Here is a 21918-nt window from a genome sequence, read left to right as displayed (position 1 = left end):
AATTTGGTTTCTCGCAAACACAACACTGATGTCTAATATACTGCAGAAACTGTGAAACTGTGCAGTCTGCTCACGTTAGATGGCATTTGTTTTCTCTAAATCTACTTTTCCTGGTTCGATGTAGATTTATTAAGAGCCTCTGGCTCTATTGAAAGGGGCCCAGTGTAATACAAACTCCCGGTAAAGAATAATGTAACATAAAGCAACTGAGCCAAATGTTCTATTGGTTTCAAGCCAAATATATACTGTAAGTAGAGTATATTATTCTGCATCGGCTGCAGGCTACAGCATGACTCTTGAAGATAAATCGGGTCTACGGTACGAGTCCCGAAGAGAAATCATGCAATAATATTCCCAGTGTAAGAACCAGCACCAGCTCCCTTATCGTAATTCCTGAAGGCTCACTTTAGTGACAGCCACATATTTGTTATGTGAGGAGTAATTACTTTTCTATGGCGGCTGCCTGCACTAGCTGATGGCGTGTAATTCAAAAGTGATAAATCATCACCGTCTCGCCAGACAGGCAGGAGCATAAGGTTTCTGTGTCGGGGGAAGAAAAGATTTTTTTTTTTTTTTTTTTAAACAAATGTGCATGCAAGGTCGCTATCAGCTTTTGATATCACAGGGGAACGAGAGTCTCAGATACATCAGCCTTCACCAGATACTCACCACATAGAGGGGCTCCTTTTTTTTTTTTTTACTAGTATTGATGATATTCACACTATGGAATTATGCAGTGACCAAAAAAACGAATCAAATTTATTTTTATATTTTCAACTTTTTAACAAGTATTGAGAAGCTTTGTACACTTTTGGCGCTGTCTCATCCAGTTTCATTAATGAGCTTCCAAGGAAGCTTTTCTTAAAATTTGCTAATAGTCAGAGCTCCTCTAGTTTGGGGAAGCAGTTTGATTTTAAAGTTCCTCTGCCTTACACAAATATTCACCCCCTTCAACCTTTCCACATAGTGTTACAACCTGGAAACAATCCATGCGAAATGGATGCTACTATTTGATTTACACAATGTCCCACATTTGAAGGTGGAAAATATAGATATATTTTGTTGGTTGCATAAGTATTCACCTTGCTTACTCAATGCTTTGTAGAACCACCTTTGGCTGCAAGTTTCTATCGTCCTTGCAAATCTGGATCCAGATATTTTTGCCCATTCTTCTTGGTAAAATTGTTCAACTTCTATCTGACTCAATGGAGACCTTTGGTCTTGTGACCAATTCTGAATATGAGATATGACTGCATCATACAACTCCACACTGTGATATTTAAATAGGTCTTGGCTGCATCAACAGATTTTCATTTTAGTACATCTTGCCATGTATTGTATTAATTTAATATAACCATTTATTTGTTCATCATTCAGTCATCTTCAGTAAGAGCTTTTTCCTAGGCAAGGTGGCGATGGATCCAGAGCTTACTCCAGAAATGTTGGAAATGAGGCAGGAATACGCCCTGGACAGGATGCCATGCTTACACTCATTCACACTTAGGGACAATTTAGAGTCGCCAGTTCACCTAATGGTATGTTTTTTCGAAGTCAGAGGAAACCAGAGAACCCAGAAGAAAGCAATACGAACACAAGGAGAACATGTAAAAATCTGTACATTCTGTAACCCAAGCTCAGGATTGAACCGCAGACCCTGAAGCTGTCAAGCCCCAAAGCTCCAAAGCTCCAACAGATATAGATTAATTGCTTCCTCTGCTGTTGTGTGAGAATGAGGAGAGAGACACCTTGCATTCACTTTTAATGACATACAAACAGAAACCAGTACGTAGGCATGTGTGACATAATCATAAACATAATGGCAGGCAAGAACTCACAGACATTTTGTCATGATGATATGTTTCTTAAAATTATTTTTAAAAATCACACACACACACACACACACACACACACACACAGCCCTTCATCCATGCAAACACATTTCAACAAGTTGCATCATTGGAAGGGAAGAAAAAGAATTTCAGCTCTCAGCTGTTACTAAAATAAATACACATCTACAAAGAGGATGAACAGCCAGGAAGAGCTGCTGAGAAAAGGCTGAGAGCGAGCGTCGTTCTACAGCGAAGACGTGGAGAAGTGGCAGTTATTCACCTCGGCGTGTTAAGTGATAAGCTCATCAGTGCTGAGCTTGCAACAGAGGTGATTAAAATTCACCAGCTCGACACCTCTTTCCCATCCATTACACTCCGGCACTTTAACAAGGTCGCTCCAGTCTCTCGACATTCCGAGTGCAGATAAAATACAGACTTTATCCTCTAAAGTTTGGGGAAGAGTGGTGGTTCACAGAATACACACGCTCGCTCGCTCTCTGGATGGCAGGGAATAGCTCTGACTCTTTGTCTTTCTTATGTTTTCATTTCCTGGCGCATAGATCAACATTTCACGCTGACCTTCGCACAACGTGTCTTTCTGCAAGTGGCTTCAATATGGAGTTGTGCAGCATCTGTGAGTGCCAAGATGTGACCTTATGAATATAAATGCTTCAGGAGATGCGGCACCCATACTTCCGCTCCGAACAACCGAATGCAAATAACACACACTTGCGAAATCTATAACAGCTATCGGGTGCAAGACTATTCTCGCATCGACAAAACACCAAAACGTCAAGCAGTATGGAAAAGCATGTAGTCCCAAGACATGATACACCGCAACATCAGTATTAAACTGTCATGCTAATCGTAGGCCCCGCCCACATGTATACAGATATATTCACTAAAAAATAATCCTGCCCCCACATGAACAGCATTTTCAAAAATATCTCTATCTACATGAAAAAACAAAAACGATAGACCATTCTGCGTTTTGAGCAACAAGGATGCCAAAAAACACCAACATGGCCAAAAATGAAAACTGATGATTCATGTGTGTGGACTCACGATGAGGTAACTACTGCTTAAGATTACGCTTAAATGCCAAGCTTTCACCAAAATCTAAGTTCATGGTGCAGTTTGTAGCACTGGCGCAGTGGATTCCACACAGTATGAACACAAAACAGCCAAATCATGGAACCAGTGGAAATGGAGTTTTAACATTTCTCCACTCTGGAGGCCATTTTCGAAAAGGTTCGGTTTCAGCAACCCAAAAAAAAAAAAATCCATATACATATGAGCAGGGCCTTAGGCTGCTTTCACAGAAGGTGTTTTTTCTCAACCACCAGACCATTTAATTTACATCTACTAATATTTACGTTTATTTACTCAGATATCTACGGGAAGTGGCGCAAGACAGTTTTTTCCCCCCAGAAAAATGATGTCAAACGTCTTTTTTATCTCAATCAGATCCCAAGTTGATGGTAAAGCAAGAAAAACAAACATGGTGAGCAAAATATTGGTGAAAACTTTGTCTTGTCAGTGAGCGTATATAAGGAAATTTATGGTCAGATGGTTGAAACGAATGTCCTAATGTAACTCAAATTAAGTGTGTGATGTATCGTCCCACTTCATCTGTTTCTGCATACAGTCAAGTCGCACATGCAGCTCAAATTCTCTTGAGCCTCGGCCTCCAGAGTTAGAATGAAGGTAAACAACTTCCTTATCACCAGAGTAACACTCATCATTATTACTGATAATAATAAATCTAATAAAGCAAGCTAGGCTAGTTAGATAGCTGATACTAGCTAGGACTTGGGTTGCGTGAGCTCTGGACAGCGCTTTTCTGGAGAAAAAAAAAACACCAGGTGTGAAAGGAGCCTTACAGCCTTCTGATCAGTCTTATATGTTTGTGACTCAACAGCTAGACAAAGGCATTACTACACAAAAGATAAATGGAATGGCTTCAGTATGAACTCTCTCAACCTCACAAACCTGCATTCACGCTCACACAATAAATATTCAGCCATTAATAACAACACACGTCAAATCTCTGACCAAAGTGGAGTGAAACAGTCAGCTATAATCAGGCCTGTTATTAATCATGTCCCTTTGTTCAGTCGCATTTTGTTCGGCTGGCCATTTTTAGTCCATGTACACTGATTTAACACAAGAAACTTTGTTGATTAGGCTCTTTTTCTTTCTTGGTCATACTCTCAAGAGAAAAGATATGCACATTTCTTAATCGTAAATTATTTTAATTAATCACCCATTATTTTTCACACCGCCCAATATCACTGTTAAGTCTTACTTCCTGTTTCTTCTTCCATAAATAAACAAGGTACCTGGACACAAACACAGCTATACACAACCCGCTCAATTCCTTCACATCTATATCAATGACACCAAATAATCGTATATACTGCACTTACAAAATAATAATGCTTCGTATTTCTGCATGAAGACTAAATGTGAAAATGAGGCGTTTGTTATTAAACGTTTTACATCTCTGTTCAGATCTTTAGGACAAAGTGGTGTGGTAATAATTACACCACAGCGCTGTTCAATTCTCTATTCTAATTGGTCAAACGTGTTAATGTTCTAAAACATTATCATTTCTATAGCAACAGCTCATACGCTGTTTCATAAGCATTTTGTTTTTTAACAAAGAAAAACATCTAATCATGGATATGGTGAAGTTTTCTGTAAGGACATGTTTATTTAACAGTCTCCAGTGTGAGAGCTTGGTAACAGTCAGTAATTTTTCCACCATGGGAAAGTCTTTAGGATGAAGTAGTTTGCGGTTTGTAGTTTTTCTGGGGCTTTTTTCTGTCTTGTTAACTTCAAGACGGGGAAAAACAGAGAGGCTGGTGAGGGAAAGACTGTTTATAGCTGCTATAACGTAAGTTATAACAGGCGCTAACTTGTTTCGTGGACGTTCCATGACTTTAAAGGTAACTATAAATGGATTAAAAGTATGACGTGGTGTTCATTAATAAATTAATAATTGTAATCATTAGCAAACTGCTGTGGTATGAGAGGAATAAACTGTAAAATATTAACCACAGATTTAAACAGGGAACTTCGATTAAAGGAATACTCCAGTGTTTCGACTTCATCTCTACATATCGCATCTGTAGTGCATGTGTGATTACCACAGATAATTCTGCTTACAAAAAGTACAGAAAACAGCTTTACTTCAGACATGTTGAACTCGGTCAATAAACGTTTATTTTCAACCATTAGTTTTTCCTTTTTTTTTTCTCAGTGCAGGAAAACATCGCAGAATTCTGTGGTAATCACACATATGCTACAGGTGCAGTAAATTAGGATTAGATTGATAAATGCTCCAGTACTCATAAAAGCAAAAAAAAAAAAAAAAAAGACTAATCTGTGTTCGTCATTACGGGTTGGTCCACTGCAAACCTTCTGAGTGCAGTTGTAGCTGCCTGGTGTTTACTGAGAAATTCTATCAGAAAAACAATTCAAGGTTGTGCAATTTTCTTTTGAGAACGTCAGAAAGCATCCACGGCTCAAGTGCTTCTCTTCAAGCTCAGTGCATTTTCAGAATGCCTCTTAATTCAGGGGAAAAATAAGCAGACTTCTTGTATTGACCTACAGGATAGATGAACAAGTTCTCTGTCTCTCTCTCTCTCTCACTCTCTCTCTCTCACACGCACACATTTAAAGACAGCCGTGTTTGTACAGTAATAACACAAAGTACCTGAAGAACTGAGTGGTTAAACATATGTTTGATGCATGTGCTCTGGGAGGCATTTAAATAGCTATTTGATGCGGATATGAAACATACACATATATACGAACATGTAAACACACACACTCATCGACGTGTCGCTGCCGTGAAGCTTTGGCTACCACAAGTGTGTCTCTCGGATCTCGGAGATAATGTTGTTGGCTTTCTGGAGTGCCTGAGAAGACAAAACAGGGATAAGGGAGGAAAAAATAGAGAAGTTTGCCTTAGAAGACAAAGTCAGGCAAAAGAAGGAGAAGCAAATGCAAATTTCTGACTGATACACTAATGATACACTAATATAACTAGTGTATCAGTTCTGAGATGCTTTTCTGCACACCACGGTTGTAAAGAGTGATTATTTAAGTTACCGTAGCCTTCCTGTTATCTCTGGCCATTCTCCTCTGACCTCTCTCAACAACGTGTGTCTGCCTGCAGAACTGCTGCTCACTGGATGTTTTTGTGTTTCATACCCTCCTGTGTAAGCTCTAGAGACTGTTGTGTGTGAAAATCTTACAAAATTTCTGAAATACTCAAACCAGCCCATCTGGCACTAACCTGGACAATGTCACTGAGATCACTTTTCCCCGATCTGATGTTTGATGTGAACATTAACTGAAGCTCTTGACTTGTAGCTGTATGATTTTATACTTTGAGCTGCCGCCATATGATTGGCTGATTGCATAACTGCGTAAACAAGCAGGCGTACAGGTGTTAATAAATAAAGTGGACTGTATAGCAACTTGGTTCAAGCCGCTTGTCCTTGGTTCTTGGTTCAGTCTGATGAAACACTCTCTGGGTCAGCATCTGGACCACAGTCCGCAAGTTTACAACCTCTGGTGTGCCTCATAATTCTAAAACTAAACTTCCTTAGAAGGAAGACATGGCAGACTACACTGTGGTCCACGAGTGTAAGAAGTATGTCTTGTAGCTAGCAAACATTCATATCTGTATTCACTGTGTTCACAAATGGACACTGTAACAGCTCACGCAGCTAATTTGCATAACCACCAACTCACCTCCCTCAGGTAGCTCATTAACCTATTTATACCGTGTTTATCTTACACTTATCTGCACACACACACACACACATACATACCACTGACTACACATTTACCTCCAGCATGTGGGCGACCTCAGTGCGCTGCTGTGCCGTTTCCTGAGACTCAATAAGCAGCTCCTGCAGCAGAGGCTGCTTGTACAGCTGACCCACAAGCTCGCTCTGCAGACGCTCCTTCACAAAGTTCACCAGGAAGTGCATCACCGCTTTGGGCACACTGAGGGCAGAGAGAGAGAGAGAGAGAGAGAGAGAGAGAGGAAGGAAAGAATGACCAAGTGGTAGAGAAAAACAACTGGCTGTGTTCCAAGACACTGAATGTACTGTAAGTGGATGATTTTTTTTTTTAATAAAGTTGAAATATTGCAGTGTTTAAGGTTCTATACTGCAACCGGAAGGGTGTAAGTTTAAATCTCAGAGCTGCCTGACTTAAACCCTGAAGAACTAATTGCCCGATGGCTTTTGGCAGTCAGATAATAATTAAGTAAACTTAATTGTGTAAATAGGACATCATTCCAGCCCTTACAACAGTCCTGCCATTGGCACAAATTACAGGGGCGCTGCCTGGTTGTCAGCAATTCTTCATCTGGAGAGGACCAGAGACATGACATTTAGCTTTGGAGATACTCATACAGTGTGAGCATGTTTGTCATGTGATTTATGTTGCTGTAACCAAAGCTTGAGCATTGTGCACACAGACTGTAGACCCAACATCACAATTTTTCTGGTCATAAACTGTTTTTTAACATTTCTATAAATCCATACAGTTTCTCTTTCCAGGCAAGTCAGACTAAAGATTTAAGTACCAGGCAATTGAAAGAAAAACAGCCAAGATTCTAGCAGACAATAAACTGATTCTCTATGCTGAATATTTAGCAGAATATACAAGATGTTAATCCTGTAAACACTTTTATTCATAGTTTTTGTATGTAGGCTTAGCTTCCTTGCCGCTTCAATCTTCACTTGTCAGACCAAATGTACTGCTAAATCAACTTGACCTTTGCCCTCTGACCTGTCCTGGATGTTCTTGCGGACGATGAGGAAGTAGCACTTGATGAGGCGCTGGATGACCTCGCAGTCCCGCTGCTCACGTGCGCTCAGCTTTCGAGAGATCGGCACTGCCTACGGGATCAAAACATATCTATCAGTCAATCTTAACTGCACAGAAATAAACAATAAATGTCACATTTACAATGATATACACCAAGTTGCCACCTACCTTGTCAGTAACTGTGTACCTCCAAAGTGACCCCTATCCCCTTGACACCCGTAATGTACTTAATGTACGTAATGATCTAGGATGCTTTTTTTTTTTTTTTTTACCGTGTCCAGTAGGTTGACTGCTTTGGTAGGGCTTCCAAATCCAGGCACTGAGCCTTTTTCCTCTGATGGCATCTTATCATTCTTCCAGCGCTTCCCTCCATCCAGTGACTCAGTCTGGCAATGAATGCATGATATATGGTTATGGTAACGTATGATAACATAAACATAATGTATGGTTATGTTTGCATTTTTACCAAATGACTTATGTTATATTTCTGTACATATGAAAGAAAATGAAATAGACATGATTGTGAATGTATGTGGTCTTATATCTGAATTTAGGTGTGTGTGTGTGTGTGTGTGTGTGTGTGTGTGTGTGTGTGCGTGTGTGTGTGTGCGCGTGTGTGTGCGCGAGTACCTGTTGGCTGTTGACTGAAGCAGACACTTGTGCAGCATCTGTGAAGTCTGGGTGCTTAGTGTTGACGTATGCAAGTTCTATTGCCACTAGATTATGGACCTGAGACAGAAACAGAAACACACACACACACATACACACACACACACACACACACACACACACACATTTGTCTTACTATCCTTGTGAGGACCTTCCATTGACATATGCTATGCTACAATTAAATCCTAAAATTAACCTCAGTAACCAAAAAGAAACCATTTGTCTCTTTAGCTTCAGTTCTTGTTAAATTAATTAATTAATTTATGATTGTGCTTCCGTGTGTGTGTGTGTGTGAGAGAATCCTGGTTCATACCATTTCGTTGGTGATTGGAAGACGTTTCCTGAGTAAACTGGTCACCACCTCCACTATTGAGTCATGCAGTTTGGGAAAGCGCAACAGTTCCTGTAAACACACACACACACACACACACACAATTTGTAGAATCAACACTAGTCGTTTTCTACAGATTGAGGATAAATAAGGCCATTACTTAATATGTGAGCTACATTTTTTCCCCCAGATCCATTACGATCCATTACCCAATATGAGCCGTTATCGTTACCGACACACCTGTATTCTCATTCTAAAAATCTTGACGCTGAACTGGAAACAGAAGCGTGATAATGTGTAATGAGTGCAAACACAGAAGGGAGGAGGAAAAAAGATAAGGAGGTGGTGATGAGCAGAATTTTAATGAAAAGTCTATGGTTTGGAGAAAGTGTGCGAATACGTGTGAGAGAGATGCGAATTTGAGTCATGTGACTCGGATGAGCTGGAAAATAACGTCAAATTATGATTAATTATAAATGCTGTGATATTGTGTTAAATTATTTATGTTATTATTTACATCTTATTTTTGTTTGGTTTAGAGATGCAACACTAATGTAGTACATGCACAAAAAAACAAGAGTTTCTGAGTGAGTGTATACAGAGGTGCCAACGCTGCTAACAAGAAAAGGCAAACGAGGCAAAAGTCAGATGTGACCGCTACTTAATAATAAGCAGCTCCTCCATTTTAGTCCACAGTCTCGCTTTCTTGTGTCCTGCTGGCTCACAAGACTGAGGATCACTAACTCAAGGTTAAAGTTCACCTGAAGCATATTCGTCTTTCACATCGCACACGATACGGCTACATAGTAGACGTTGCATACCACCTGAATGAACAATATGAATCTGATTAGCATTCCCATTTTGTGGAAAGAGAGCATGTTTTAAACATTCCTCGTCTGGTAAACAAGTAACCACAAACAGACAGGATGAAGTGACCCTGGGTCAAGTACACTTCATGGTGGAATGAGCAAAGCCAATTACACACCTTCCACTCAAGTTCAGTGTGAAAATAGATTCTGCACCAGAATCTTCTATACTGCCGAAATGAAGATTAATAAGAACAAGTCCTTAGGAAGGATAGTGACTAGGCTACAATATTTTATTACGCACGTGTGTGTATGTGTGTGTGTGTGTGTGTGTGTGTGTTACCTGTGTACTGTGGGACGAGCAGTGCTGGATGATCCTCTGCAGCTCCTCATGGACGAGCTCCACGCAGCGCAGACTCGGCTCCTCCAGTCTCTTAATCTGCTTCTTCACCAGCAGCTCAAAGCTCACCTCAGGAACGAACAACGCTGGCCGTGGACCCTGCGGCACAAACACTGTATTACCCAGCATGCACCTGGGCAAGGTGGTTCAGACAGTTATGGCTGCGTTAATCATCTTTCTCTAATTAAATCCTTTCAGTGAATTTAATCCGAATGCACTGACTGGTGTGAAAATTTGCACAGCGGTTGTGTTGCCACATTATTTTAAGAAACGTGGAGCTGAAAATCTCATTATAAAGTGACAGACAAAGCTTGTGTTCTAAAATACAAGAGTTAACCAAGCTCTAATATGTGACATTCAGTGAAGCTGAGCTTGTACGATTTTGGCACGATTCAGTTTGATGTTTGAATTATCTTTTTAAAGAACACACAATTCACCTTTTGAAAGAAAACACACATTACCGTGGCATTTCGGATGGCTGTCAGAATGTCCAGCTCGGTCAGTCCTCCCAGCGGGTCGATGGACTGCAGGGTTCGGCCAAACGTCTCGTGGAATATATAACAGATCCGTGCACCGCCACATCTATAAAAGACATACAAAAGACAGCTTGAGTGGTAGATTGTGGCAACAGACAGCACTTAAGAGCAGTTATACACTTCACACATCAATGGGCTGAGTGGAAGTGCACTACAGGCTGGAGCCATATTTCCTTCCCTGAGTGGACGTAATGAGCTCGGTCCTCCAGCTAATTAGCTGCCTGTCATTTTCGCTCAGCTGCACAGAGGAAATGTGTGGCTTTCCATATCTGTCAGACTCTCAAGCGAAGAAAAGCGGCTCAGTGGGATGCTCCACTAACACTTTGGGGGGGAAATATATCAGCAACATGACTGCAGGTGGCAGAGTTTAATAAGGCAGGGTTTCTAGCTGCTGGAATGTAAGAGATAAGTTGTTTCACGGACATTCTACAACAGTAAGTGTATCTATAAATGAACAAAAAGGCATTCTTTAATAAATAAATATTGTAACTGTTAGCAAATTACTGTGGTATAAAAGAAATAAAACACTTAAGGGCATGCTGTTTTTGGAAAATAGTCAACGTTGGGGTAACAGTAACTCCGCTTCACGCCACCCTGGCGTCATAGTTTTCCCATATTTCCCAAAAAAAAAAAAAAAAGACATTTTTGCAGGGTTATTGAGAGCCGTGCTTTCAAAATAAATAAAAAGGAAGGCAATGTGAAACAAGTTTCAGCGGAATATCTCAATACTTAGCACTACTACAGTAAAATGTACGTGAGTTTTTTCGTCTTTGTTGGTCATTTTCTGGACATGCTGGTTTGGTTCACAGATTTGGAGATGGATAAAATGTGCATGTGTGTTGAAGACACTCACAGCTCAGAGGTCTGGATGTGTCGAGCCGTGCCCTCGATGGTGTTGCAGTAGTCTGTAGCAAACTTGGTGACGATCTGCAGCAGGGTGGCGCTGTGGTCTTCCACGGGCTGCCCATAGCTGTTCAGCCGCGCCTGGTACTGGGCACTCAACGCCGTCACGCGTGCCTTTAGCTCAGGCAGGCAGTCGCGGATGTGGTGCATGAGCAGACGGCTCAGCGTGCGTGCCAGATAGCGTGAGCCACAGCGTGACGCTAAAGATGGATAGTGGCGCTGCAGGAACGCCTGCTCATCACGCCACGCATCTGCTACACTTTTCCGAGTGTTCAAGTCATGCTGGCTCCTGAGAAAGAAAAGAAAAACACACGTGTTTGTTGCTTCTAATACCTGTTGTTAATTCTTTTACTAAAGCCATTGAAAATACTACAGAAATGAACCTGAATCTTAAAAAAGAAGATTAAAAAAATTAATAAAAAATGTTAGTCTGTGTGTTTCGAGGTGTAATCTATGGCAAGCAAAGATTAGTTTAGTACAATTTTTTTCTCCGATTTTTCTACAAAAAGAGTAAATAAATAACAGTACCTAGACATACAAAAAAAAATAGCAAAAATAATGTTGAAATACTGCCCACTTGTGGAAGAGGAAAGCTACTGGGTCACTAATAGCTCACTTGCAATAGCAATGTCCAATTATATTGGCATCCCTGCCATGTAAAAATTAAAACCACAAAATTGGATTGTAAAAAAAAAAAAGACAGGAATTTTAAAATCCCATTTTGGCTTGTGTCTGCTCTAGGAAGGCATCTCTCCCAGGTTGTAACGTAAGCACAATTTTTGTCCAGAGTAGACTGGAAAATTCACTGAACTGGCATATTATCAATTTATCACTCACTGGGCAATAAGAGGAAAATTTAGCCAAAGCTTATACCAAATGAAATAATCATATTATTTAATATTACACTACTAAGCTAGACTAAGAATGCATAGAAACCTGCACACAGGTGGTAAATTTCCACACACTCCCCATACACATTCTAAATACATTTCTCGTATACGATACAAGAAATATATTTAGAATTTTGTCTCATTTTACAATAACTGATATAACCATTGTCTGAGTATGACTGTTCATATTTTGGTTGTGGTTGCTTTTTCATTTAAATGAAACCAGGTTTAATACCAAATCCAGAAATCACAGTACACATATTCAATGGCATCTATAAGTAATAAAAATTGTGTATACATATTATTGAATAATTGCTCAGGTGGTGCTGATTAACTTTCTATCAGAGCAGCTCTGATAATAATCTCAGCTGCAAGGCAAATCACAGGTTTATAAAAGCCTCTCTTCATACTCCTTATCCCCTAAGGTGTTTTCAGGAACTGTGGGTAATGAAGCCTTGGGGAAACAGCCAGTTATGATAATGTTTCCTAATGAAAATATTTAGATATTTTATCTCTGGACTGTTCTTGGACTCTGACCTGTTGACCACCCCGATGATGCCGAGCCTGACGGGGATGATGCGGCCAAGCAGAACCTCCAGCGCATCCGTCCCAGCATCCATCAGATCGAGCTTACTCACGACCAGCAGAGTCCTCCGACCTGCCAAAACACACACACATTCAGATACATATATCTATAAAGACAGTGTGGAATAGGGCTGGGCGTTATGTTAATAAAATATCGACATTGTGATGAATTATGCCATAATACACGTTTCTGAGATATTGTGGATATCGTGACATATTTTTATTTTTTTTAAATAAATTTAATTACAAATTGACTGGAAGCAGCAGATTTGATGTTAAAATTATGTACTTATTCTTGGACTCCCGAGTGGTGTGACAGAAAAGTGTGTGAGCTCATGTATGCAGAAGAGGGCCGATAGCACTCTTTCCACCGAATGCATTACGCTTCCCTGTGAGCAGCAGTTCGAAAAGATGCAGCTGTGTTTTTTCTTCTTGTCAGTGTTAAATGATATTTTTATTAAATATAAAAACAATATTTCCATAGACTTTATATAAATCATCAAAGATGATTTAAGTTAAACTATATATCATGATACACATCATGTATGATAGACCCTCATTTGAGTCATGATATGATATAACAAAAATATCACCCACCCCTAGTGCCATAAATTAAAAAAAAAAAGCCCTATGTCAACAGATTCACAGACAGAATAACAGAATACCGGAGACAGGAGGAGACATGAGAGCTCTCTCACCATCAGGGTCGACCTCACGGGCCAGTTTTAGTGCATCTGAAGTGGCCAGGTCCGAGTTAGCCGGAGACACACACAGAATCAGAGAGTTAGGGTTGGAGATGAAGGACAGGATCATCTCCTGAACCTGAGTCTCAATATCTTCTGGCTGGTCACCTACTGGCACCTGAGGAAAGAGAGAAATGTGTGCAATGCTGAAATCAAGCCAAACATGTGTTAATGATGAAAAAGAATAATGCGCAATAAGAAAAAATGTTTTGCTTGTGGTTACCTTGGTGATTCCAGGCAAGTCGACCAAGGTGAGGTTTAGAACGTTAGGGGAGTAAATCTTCAGATGGATGGGTTCTGCGCTGATACCCTACACACGCACATAGACGATACTCAGAACATTAAAGATAAAAACAAAAATAAAAAATGATGTGTGGCAATACCAGCATTATGGCTTTGACACTCAAATGTCACATGACCTTCACAAGCTAAGCCTCTGTGAGACAGTGTACACATCTATTATCACAGTTTTTCGCAGTTTTTAGAAAGAATGCAGAGAAATATTCAAATTTTCAAAAGATATTCATTTTTGCAAATATTACAATTGTGAGGATCCATTTTCAGAAAGGAGAGAAAAAAATGTTTGAAATTATGTATATTTTTAAATCACTGCCAGTTTTTTTTTACTTGTGACAGTAATGGATAATGGATAACACTTGAATGAACACAAAATTTATCTCTAAAAAGAACATTTTATATTGGTGTAACACTAAGGTTGTTTTTTTTTTTTTTTAAGTGAAAACACTTCAAACACTGCAATATGGCTGGAAAGCTTAAACCTACCTTAAACCTGTTTTGCGTGAAAATTCATTTGTCTAAAAATTCATTCTGAAGGCAAATGTCGACTTGAAAATGTTGAATGAAAAGTCATTTTTCCCGTGGCCATAAGTTTACGGATTAACATGTACCTCAGTACCTTGTTGTTAGTGGTGCGTTCAGTCTCCTCCTCAATTTCATTCCGAATTTCAGTGAAATCCGTAAAAACCTGTCAACAACATGATCAATCACATCATCATTCACACACAATGTGTGGAAAATTCTAAAAAAAAAAATAAAAATGGACAGGACTGAAAGGGTTAAATACCTGGTGTTTGCAGTGAAGGAAGGTTCCCCATTCCTCAGCTTTGATTCCTGTAATGAGAAATAAAAGAAGGATGAATTAATAAGAATGTAGTGTGCTTATGAGAGAACACTATGGGGGAAATGGTGGCTTTTTCACCAAGCTTTATAATGAGATGAACAAGAAAACTGTACAGTCAAGACTTCATTTCACATTTCATTCACTTCTCCTTGCACAACAACGAGTCTTTTATAATTAGTGTAAATTGGGATGATGTAGTGGAGATGTGACCCATATAACACAGCCATTCTGAAATTAAATAATGAAATGATGAAAGAAATACAGAAAAGTTGATATAAGTGGTTTAAAAATAAAATAAAACAAAGAAAAGTGGTTTATTTCTATCTCGTGGATGAGACACGGGACAGAAAATGGCTCTGATTAATGACACAAGTAAACATAATGAGTACATGACGGGTGAAACTGAGGACCAGACAGGAATAGTTCATGCAGATTAAAGAGTTATTTACACACAGAGACCTGGAAAGCTGCACTGAGAGTTTGCTTTTGTCCCATTTTCTGTGAAATAGTGAGAAGACAGAAAGGACAAGCCAGAAAAATGTTAATAGAAGGCACAGAAAGATCTACAATTCTACAGTGTATACTTTCACACATTACAGAAAAAGAAGAAGACATGATCAAAAAAACAGGTACAGGTACTAAGGAAATATTTATTTGACTTAAAATTAGTTCAGGAACATGCTGTTAAGTAGTTACTTAAAAAATCACATTTGAATTTTAATTACTGCCGAAAAAACACACAGTTCCTGTTAGTGCCTATGTTATAGCAACTATAAACAGTCGTTCCTTCACCAGCCTCTCTCTCTCTCTCTCTCGCTCTCTCTCTCTTCTCAATCCTGAAGTTAATAATGCATCAAATTCAGCTTGTCATGTTACTGAGAATCCAAAACTTCCCCATGGTGGAAAACTTACAGCGTTATCTCTGACACTGGAGACTCCTTCCATAAATGCCAAATAAATATTTCCTCATAGAAAACTGCACCATCTCAATGAATTTTATGTGTTAAATAACAGCATGTTTTTTCGTTAATTAGCTTAACAGCATGTTCGTTCATTATTTAGTTTACATTATGTAGAGCGTCCGCCATACAAGCTGTTACTATGGAAACGATATCGTGTTGGAACAAGAGCATTAATACATGTGAAAACTGTGATTTGTACTTCTGACCAATCAGATTCAAGACTTCAACAGCACTGTGGTCTCAAGCCTTAAACAAAAGAAGTAGTAATTTGTAAAGATAGTACGACACAGAATATGGAAATTGTGTGTTTTTTTTTTAAGCAAAGAAGTATTTATATATCATTTTATCAGGATGGTTAGTGTTTCGGATTTGTTTTTGTTTATTTAACCACAGTAGCCCTTATGTATTCTTGTCGATGATATTTAGCTTTATTTTTCACAGCACTTTTGAGATATCTGAGAGTTATAATAGAGACTCCTAACAATAGACCTCTTTTCATCATTTCACCCTCTTTTCAAGAGGCATCTCACTGGGAATCACATGGTTTAACAGACGGTTTTTAAAGTAGGTGCTTGAAGCAGAGGGTCCATGATTTTTTTTTTTTTTGGTCGCAAAAGACATGCAGGAGTTATTAGTATTTTACACCGATGTTGCTGTGGATTATGTGGATATACTGAACACAGCAGCATGTAGTTACCGTTCTCCTGTTTCCGGCGCTCCTCCAGTGGTGGGACGTTCACCAGCTGTAACACTAGAGGGCGCCGTGTGACTATTCCTGAACCACGGGGTAAAAAATCTCGTCCAACCAAACTTTCCAGCACAGAACTCTTCCCACTGCTCTGTGGAGTCAATCAGATACACAGCATGGAGAATCAGTACATATATAATATAATGTGAATCTAAATGTGTTCCCTTTCATGTGCCTGTGGCAAGATTTGTACTGATTTGTACTGATTTGTATCGATTTGTATTGTGTATTTCTCGTAGCTACACAAGACCTATATAGCTGCTGATGTTCTGTACAGAGAGACGTGAAGTCGCTATGTTGGACTGACCTGTGAGCCAACTACAACGATCTGAGGGAGCTGAATGACCTCGGCTCCGACGGTGAGGAAGACCTCCTGCAGCCGGTTAATGATGGGGATTAAAGTCTCCATCTCTGAAAGAGAGAAAGAGAGAGAGAGAGAGAGAGAGAGAGAGAGAGCAATACCTGAAAATGTCATCTGTTTAATAAGTGATCTATGTTGTGTATTGTGTTCATTCTGTATTAAGTTTCTTCTAGTTTTGTGTTTCATTTTTTTAATTATTCTCTGTGTGAACGCTGACATAATTTTGAAAAAGAAAAACACTTCCTTCAGTGATCCTAAAATAATCTCGGATATTACTGTTTACCTGAGAGTAGGTGTAAAGGTGAAAGTGAAACAGTGTTTTATAGTCGTCCTACAGGTTCATCATCATACCACAATTAATTTACTGCACAGACTCATCATAAAAGGCTGCCCTTATATTAAAACGAAAAAAGAGAAAAAAACGAAAATGAAAATCATGAATGAATCAATTAATCAATCAAGCAGTGAATGACTCAATGAATGAATCACTGAATGATTGAATCAATCAATGAACCAATAAATGATTCAGTTAATCAATAAATGAATGAAAAAATTAATCAGTGAATGCATAGGAAAAGAAAACGAGGACAAGAAGAATCGAGACCAAATGAATTTACCAAATGAAACATCACTTTAAAGGGACTTAATGAATTACTGATTAATAATTACTAATTATTGATGACGTCATTCCCAGCTCTATTAACTGTACAACAGAAGCATAAACAAGATTCTACCAACTGACTTCTATTAATTCACTTTCATGCAAGGATTTTATTTGTATCCATTGTTTATGAAAATTAAGATTATTAATTTTGTATCTGCGGTTCTTATTATTACTGAAGTAATTTGTTTGGAGTTGTTTGAGAGAGGTTGGGGAATTTACATCACATGCTACAGCAAAAAATACTTCCGCGTAGGAAGAACCTGCGTTTCCTTACTCTAGAAGCCTCCTCCGTCCTCGTTCCTTGATCTCTTAAAGATGACGGACTCCAATCTTTAGGTCTTTGGCTGAACGGAGTCAGATTGAGGAATCAAGACGACATACATTAGAGTTTTGGGAAGCACCCCATGAATCAGTGAATCATTGGATGGATGAATGAATCAGTCAATGAATCACTGAATCCATCAAGATCTCAAGAGAAATGGGATAAGTAGTTTTCCATTTACTGAGAAATAAAACTTGAATGGCTCAAACATACCTGCCTGAATAAATTAAAACCTTGCTGTGGAGCGTCAGAGGTCAAAGGTCACAAAGGCAACCTCTGTAGCCCCCTATTTATTTATTTATTTATTTAATGTAGTAGTTTTACCTTTAGACCTCCCTCACTACATATGATGTAAATAAAATAGCTTTCTGAAGGATTTCTGCAGCACAACCATACTCATGCTTGTCATTACCACCTAAAACATAAAATTCCACATGTTTACAGATGTGCTGCCAGATGTGCTGACAGAAGCAGCAGGTAGTACAAGACATTACAACAATATATGGCTGTAAAATCAAAACCCATAACATTTAGCTAAGAGTAAACTAGCTGCCCTGTAATGTAAGGTATCCAAGACAGCTATGATGTAAAATAAATACTGATAACTAGCCAGCTAGCTACCTAACAGAGAGCGGTGGGCAAAGAACTGCAAGGCCGAATCCCAAATAGCTCTAATTTGGAAACGAAGTGCACTAGATATGGCGTTATAACACTCTTATTAAGTGCACCTATGTAGTGAGTGAGCAGCTGTTCGGGATTCAGCAGCACAAAATGTTGGCTAACGAGCTAATTGATTACCGAGGAGGATAATAGCTAGTTAGCTAACTTACCTAAATCCAAAATGGTGTTTTTCTGAATGCCAGGGTAATCTTCACAGTTTTACTCGTGTCATTATAACGAAATAATACAGTTTATCTAAAAATAAAATCATTCACTTCATGGATTCACTTCCTCAGCGTCCTTCCCGGAGCAGCTGTCAAAGAAAATTAGGGGCGTGTTCCAGACATCGTCAGAGCCTCTGATTGGTTAATGCACGTTTGACGTTTTGTTTTGTTGTTAGTTGATTGGATAGTTTTGTTGTCAGTTACAGAGTGGTCACAGCTACCACACCCATCCCTTCCAGCATCAGCACCCTTACAATTTAATAATAATTCTTATAAATAAATGTATTATTTAACAGTACTATTTTATATGTACTATTTTTTAAAGGTTTTTTTGTAAGAATTATACAATCATGAATGACAGGTACAAGCACACTAATTCCACAATATAAGAATAGAATGATCAAATATTTAAAAAAAAAAATTAAATAAATACATATTTAAAATATATATTTATTTTTAAGGGGAAGAGAACAGGGGGTGTGATAGTAATACCCAATTCACAATAAGTTACACCTTTTATTTATTTATTTATTTATTTATTTATTTACTTATTTATTTATTTCCTTACGGTGTAAGATTTTTTAGAGTTCTACATTTATGTATAAAATATTTTGCTAACATAACTATATTGCTTACCAAAAGATGTCCCTACATTCCTCTTCCCCAATACTAAATTAACTTAAAGAGAACCAAAAATTAAAGAGAACCAGTTTTGGTAATCATTCCTGCATGAGAAGCATGAGAATGAGTGTAACTAAATAAAATTTGTCCTGTTGTTTTGATCAGAATCACAAAACTGGCAATTATTTTGATCATTATTACATTTTAATCTTAGGAATTCTTTAGAGGGATAGCTGTCACGTAACATTTTAAACTGAAGCTTTTGGCTTTTTTTTTTTGTGGAATAGGAAATAAAATGTCTCTGATTGTATCTCGTACCATTATATTCTTATTAGCTCATGTTCATCTCCACGAAACGTAAAAATATCTGTGTGTCCCAAAACTCTCCATACATAGGGGAAATTAACACTTTTTAGCAAAATATCTTCCAAAATTGTTCATACTTAGTTTATATTATATATATTTTTATCAGATAGCCTTTAAGAATGCCTTTGACAAAAGAAGACCGTATTGAAATCATTCTCATGGCTGGATTGGGAAGCTGTCACATGGAAAGCACATAACACATGACACTGTTGCCAAACTTATTAAGAAATTCATAAAGTCTGGAAGCGTTGCGGACCAACTGAGAAGTGGACGTCCACGAACATCCACTGACAAAGGCACAACCGACATGCTGCTGGCGTACATAGTCCCTTATGTATGGAGACTTTTGGGACACCCCGTATTTTGTGGAATATCACAAATGTGTAACGTAGAAGACAAGAGCAATACTAAGTAACAAGGGTGTGGTTGTAAAATCATAGCAAAAAGAATCTGAATAGAGAATCACTCAATCCTGGGTGTGCCCTGGCCCATAACGCTGGGGCTCAAGACTGTGCTTGTCTTCTTTAGGGCTTTCTCAGTGTCTTTAATGAGTGCTGAGATTTCCACACAACTGTTGGTTTTCCAGAATGCGAATATAAATTTTATAAACTATCCTCTTTGTTCTATAGGGAAACAAATCACTGTATTTAAATTGAATACTTTTTTTAATCAAGATTTGCAAGGTTTCAAGATAATGCTGTCTAAGTATATAGCCTTGATTAATAGATTGTAAAGCTTTTGTAATGAAACTGGTTACCCTTTTAACTGTTACACGTGAAAGCACCTCTTCATCTGTTGATGTAAATATGATTCTTTTCCTCATTTTATCCTCTCGCTTCTTCTTTTACTGCTACTTCCTACTACTACTACTACTACTATCACCACTACTAATATCACTACTACTACTACTACTACTATCACCACTACTAATATCACTACTACTACTACTACTACTACCACTACCACTACTACTACTACTACTACTACTATTACTACTACCACTACTACTACTACTACTACCACTACCACTACTATTACTACCACTACCTCTATCACTACCACTATCACTACTACTACTACCACTACCTCTATCACTACTATTACTACTACTACTACTACTACTACTACCACTACCACTATCACTACTAATACTAATACTACTACTACCACTACCACTACTACTACCACTATCACTACTACTACTACCACTACCACTACTACTACCACTATCACTACTACTACTATTACTACCACTACCTCTATCACTACCACTATCACTACTATTACTAGTACCACTACCACTACCACTATCACTACCACTACTACCACCACTACTACTAATAATAATAAATAAACTACATGAAATCTTAGTTACATTACTAAATATTAGTTAAATTAAATGTTACAAAATGAATAGTAAAAATATATAGCTTTATTGTATAGATAGATAGATCGATAGATAGATAGATAGATAGATAGATAGATAGATAGATAGATAGATAGATAGATAGATAGATAGATTTGAGTGGATATTTTTTGTATTCCCGGAACCTACTTGAAAACCACAGTGTCAGAGATAACGCTATAAGTTTTCCGCCATGGGAAAGTGGTCAGGACAGAGGACTTTCTGGTTTCTCAGAAACACGACAAGCTGAATTTTGTATATTATTAACCTGAGGAGAGAGAGAAGAGAGAGGGAGGGTAGTGAGGGAACGACTGTTTATAGCTGCTATAACACAGGCACTAACAGGAACTAACTCGTACTACAGAGTTCATGAAAAGTCAAATGTCATTTTTAAAAGTTGTTTAACATCCGTATTGTTCATGTAGAATATTAAGAAACTACTAAAGAGTATGTTCTTGTATTAATTAGAAATCACTTTTTTTTAGTAAGTTTAGAAAACGTGATACGAGCAAATAAAGTAAATATGGCCTTTTGCTAGCGCGCACTCGCATACTAACAAGTATGCCAAGAGAATCCTGCTTTCAAAACACGTACTTGAATTCGACGCACTCGCATACTAACAAGTACGCGAAGGGTACATCCGGGGATTTTAGTATTCACAAGCATAATCGTGCCTGTGACATGAAAAACAAAACAAAAGAAACAAGTTGACAAGGCGTTGTGTGTGTTGTGCTTTAATGGAAGAGAAATAGAAGGATTTGGAAAAAAAGTACGAGCAGTATTTTAAGAGAGGTATTGTCATTCTGGAGATTAGAAATACTGAAATAATAAATGAATAAAAACTAAAATGGAGGGGCGGCACTTCCGGTTTGGGAAGCAGGTCAGCGGTGCGTCAG

General features: G+C 38.4%; 1 protein-coding gene across 2 annotated transcripts; it reads right to left on the bottom strand.

The window, feature by feature from the left end:
• Positions 1-1719: 1719 nt before the first annotated feature.
• On the bottom strand, positions 1720-18726 carry si:dkey-32e23.4 (dynamin-1-like protein). Of its 2 annotated transcripts, XM_026925535.3 has the most exons (18): positions 18577-18726; positions 16707-16810; positions 16349-16490; positions 15149-15187; positions 14633-14679; positions 14465-14533; positions 13772-13858; positions 13504-13666; positions 12758-12878; positions 11281-11619; positions 10353-10473; positions 9835-9990; positions 8668-8757; positions 8316-8414; positions 7958-8071; positions 7647-7756; positions 6695-6854; positions 1720-5755 (listed from the first exon to the last, which is right to left on the bottom strand). In XM_026925535.3, exons 2-18 carry the CDS (start codon positions 16806-16808, stop codon positions 5699-5701), a joined length of 2016 nt encoding a protein of 671 aa, XP_026781336.2. In that variant the 5' UTR covers positions 16809-16810; positions 18577-18726; the 3' UTR covers positions 1720-5698. The 2 variants fall into 2 exon arrangements, with proteins under 2 accessions (XP_026781336.2, XP_026781338.1); XM_026925537.3 differs by lacking the exon at positions 15149-15187.
• Between the last annotated feature and the right edge of the window lie 3192 nt (positions 18727-21918).

This window comes from Pangasianodon hypophthalmus, chromosome 8 (assembly GCF_027358585.1).
Source record: "Pangasianodon hypophthalmus isolate fPanHyp1 chromosome 8, fPanHyp1.pri, whole genome shotgun sequence".
Lineage (NCBI taxonomy): Eukaryota > Metazoa > Chordata > Actinopteri > Siluriformes > Pangasiidae > Pangasianodon > Pangasianodon hypophthalmus.
Note: the sequence above shows the minus strand (reverse complement) of the source record. Positions and strands in the feature narration are given on the sequence as shown.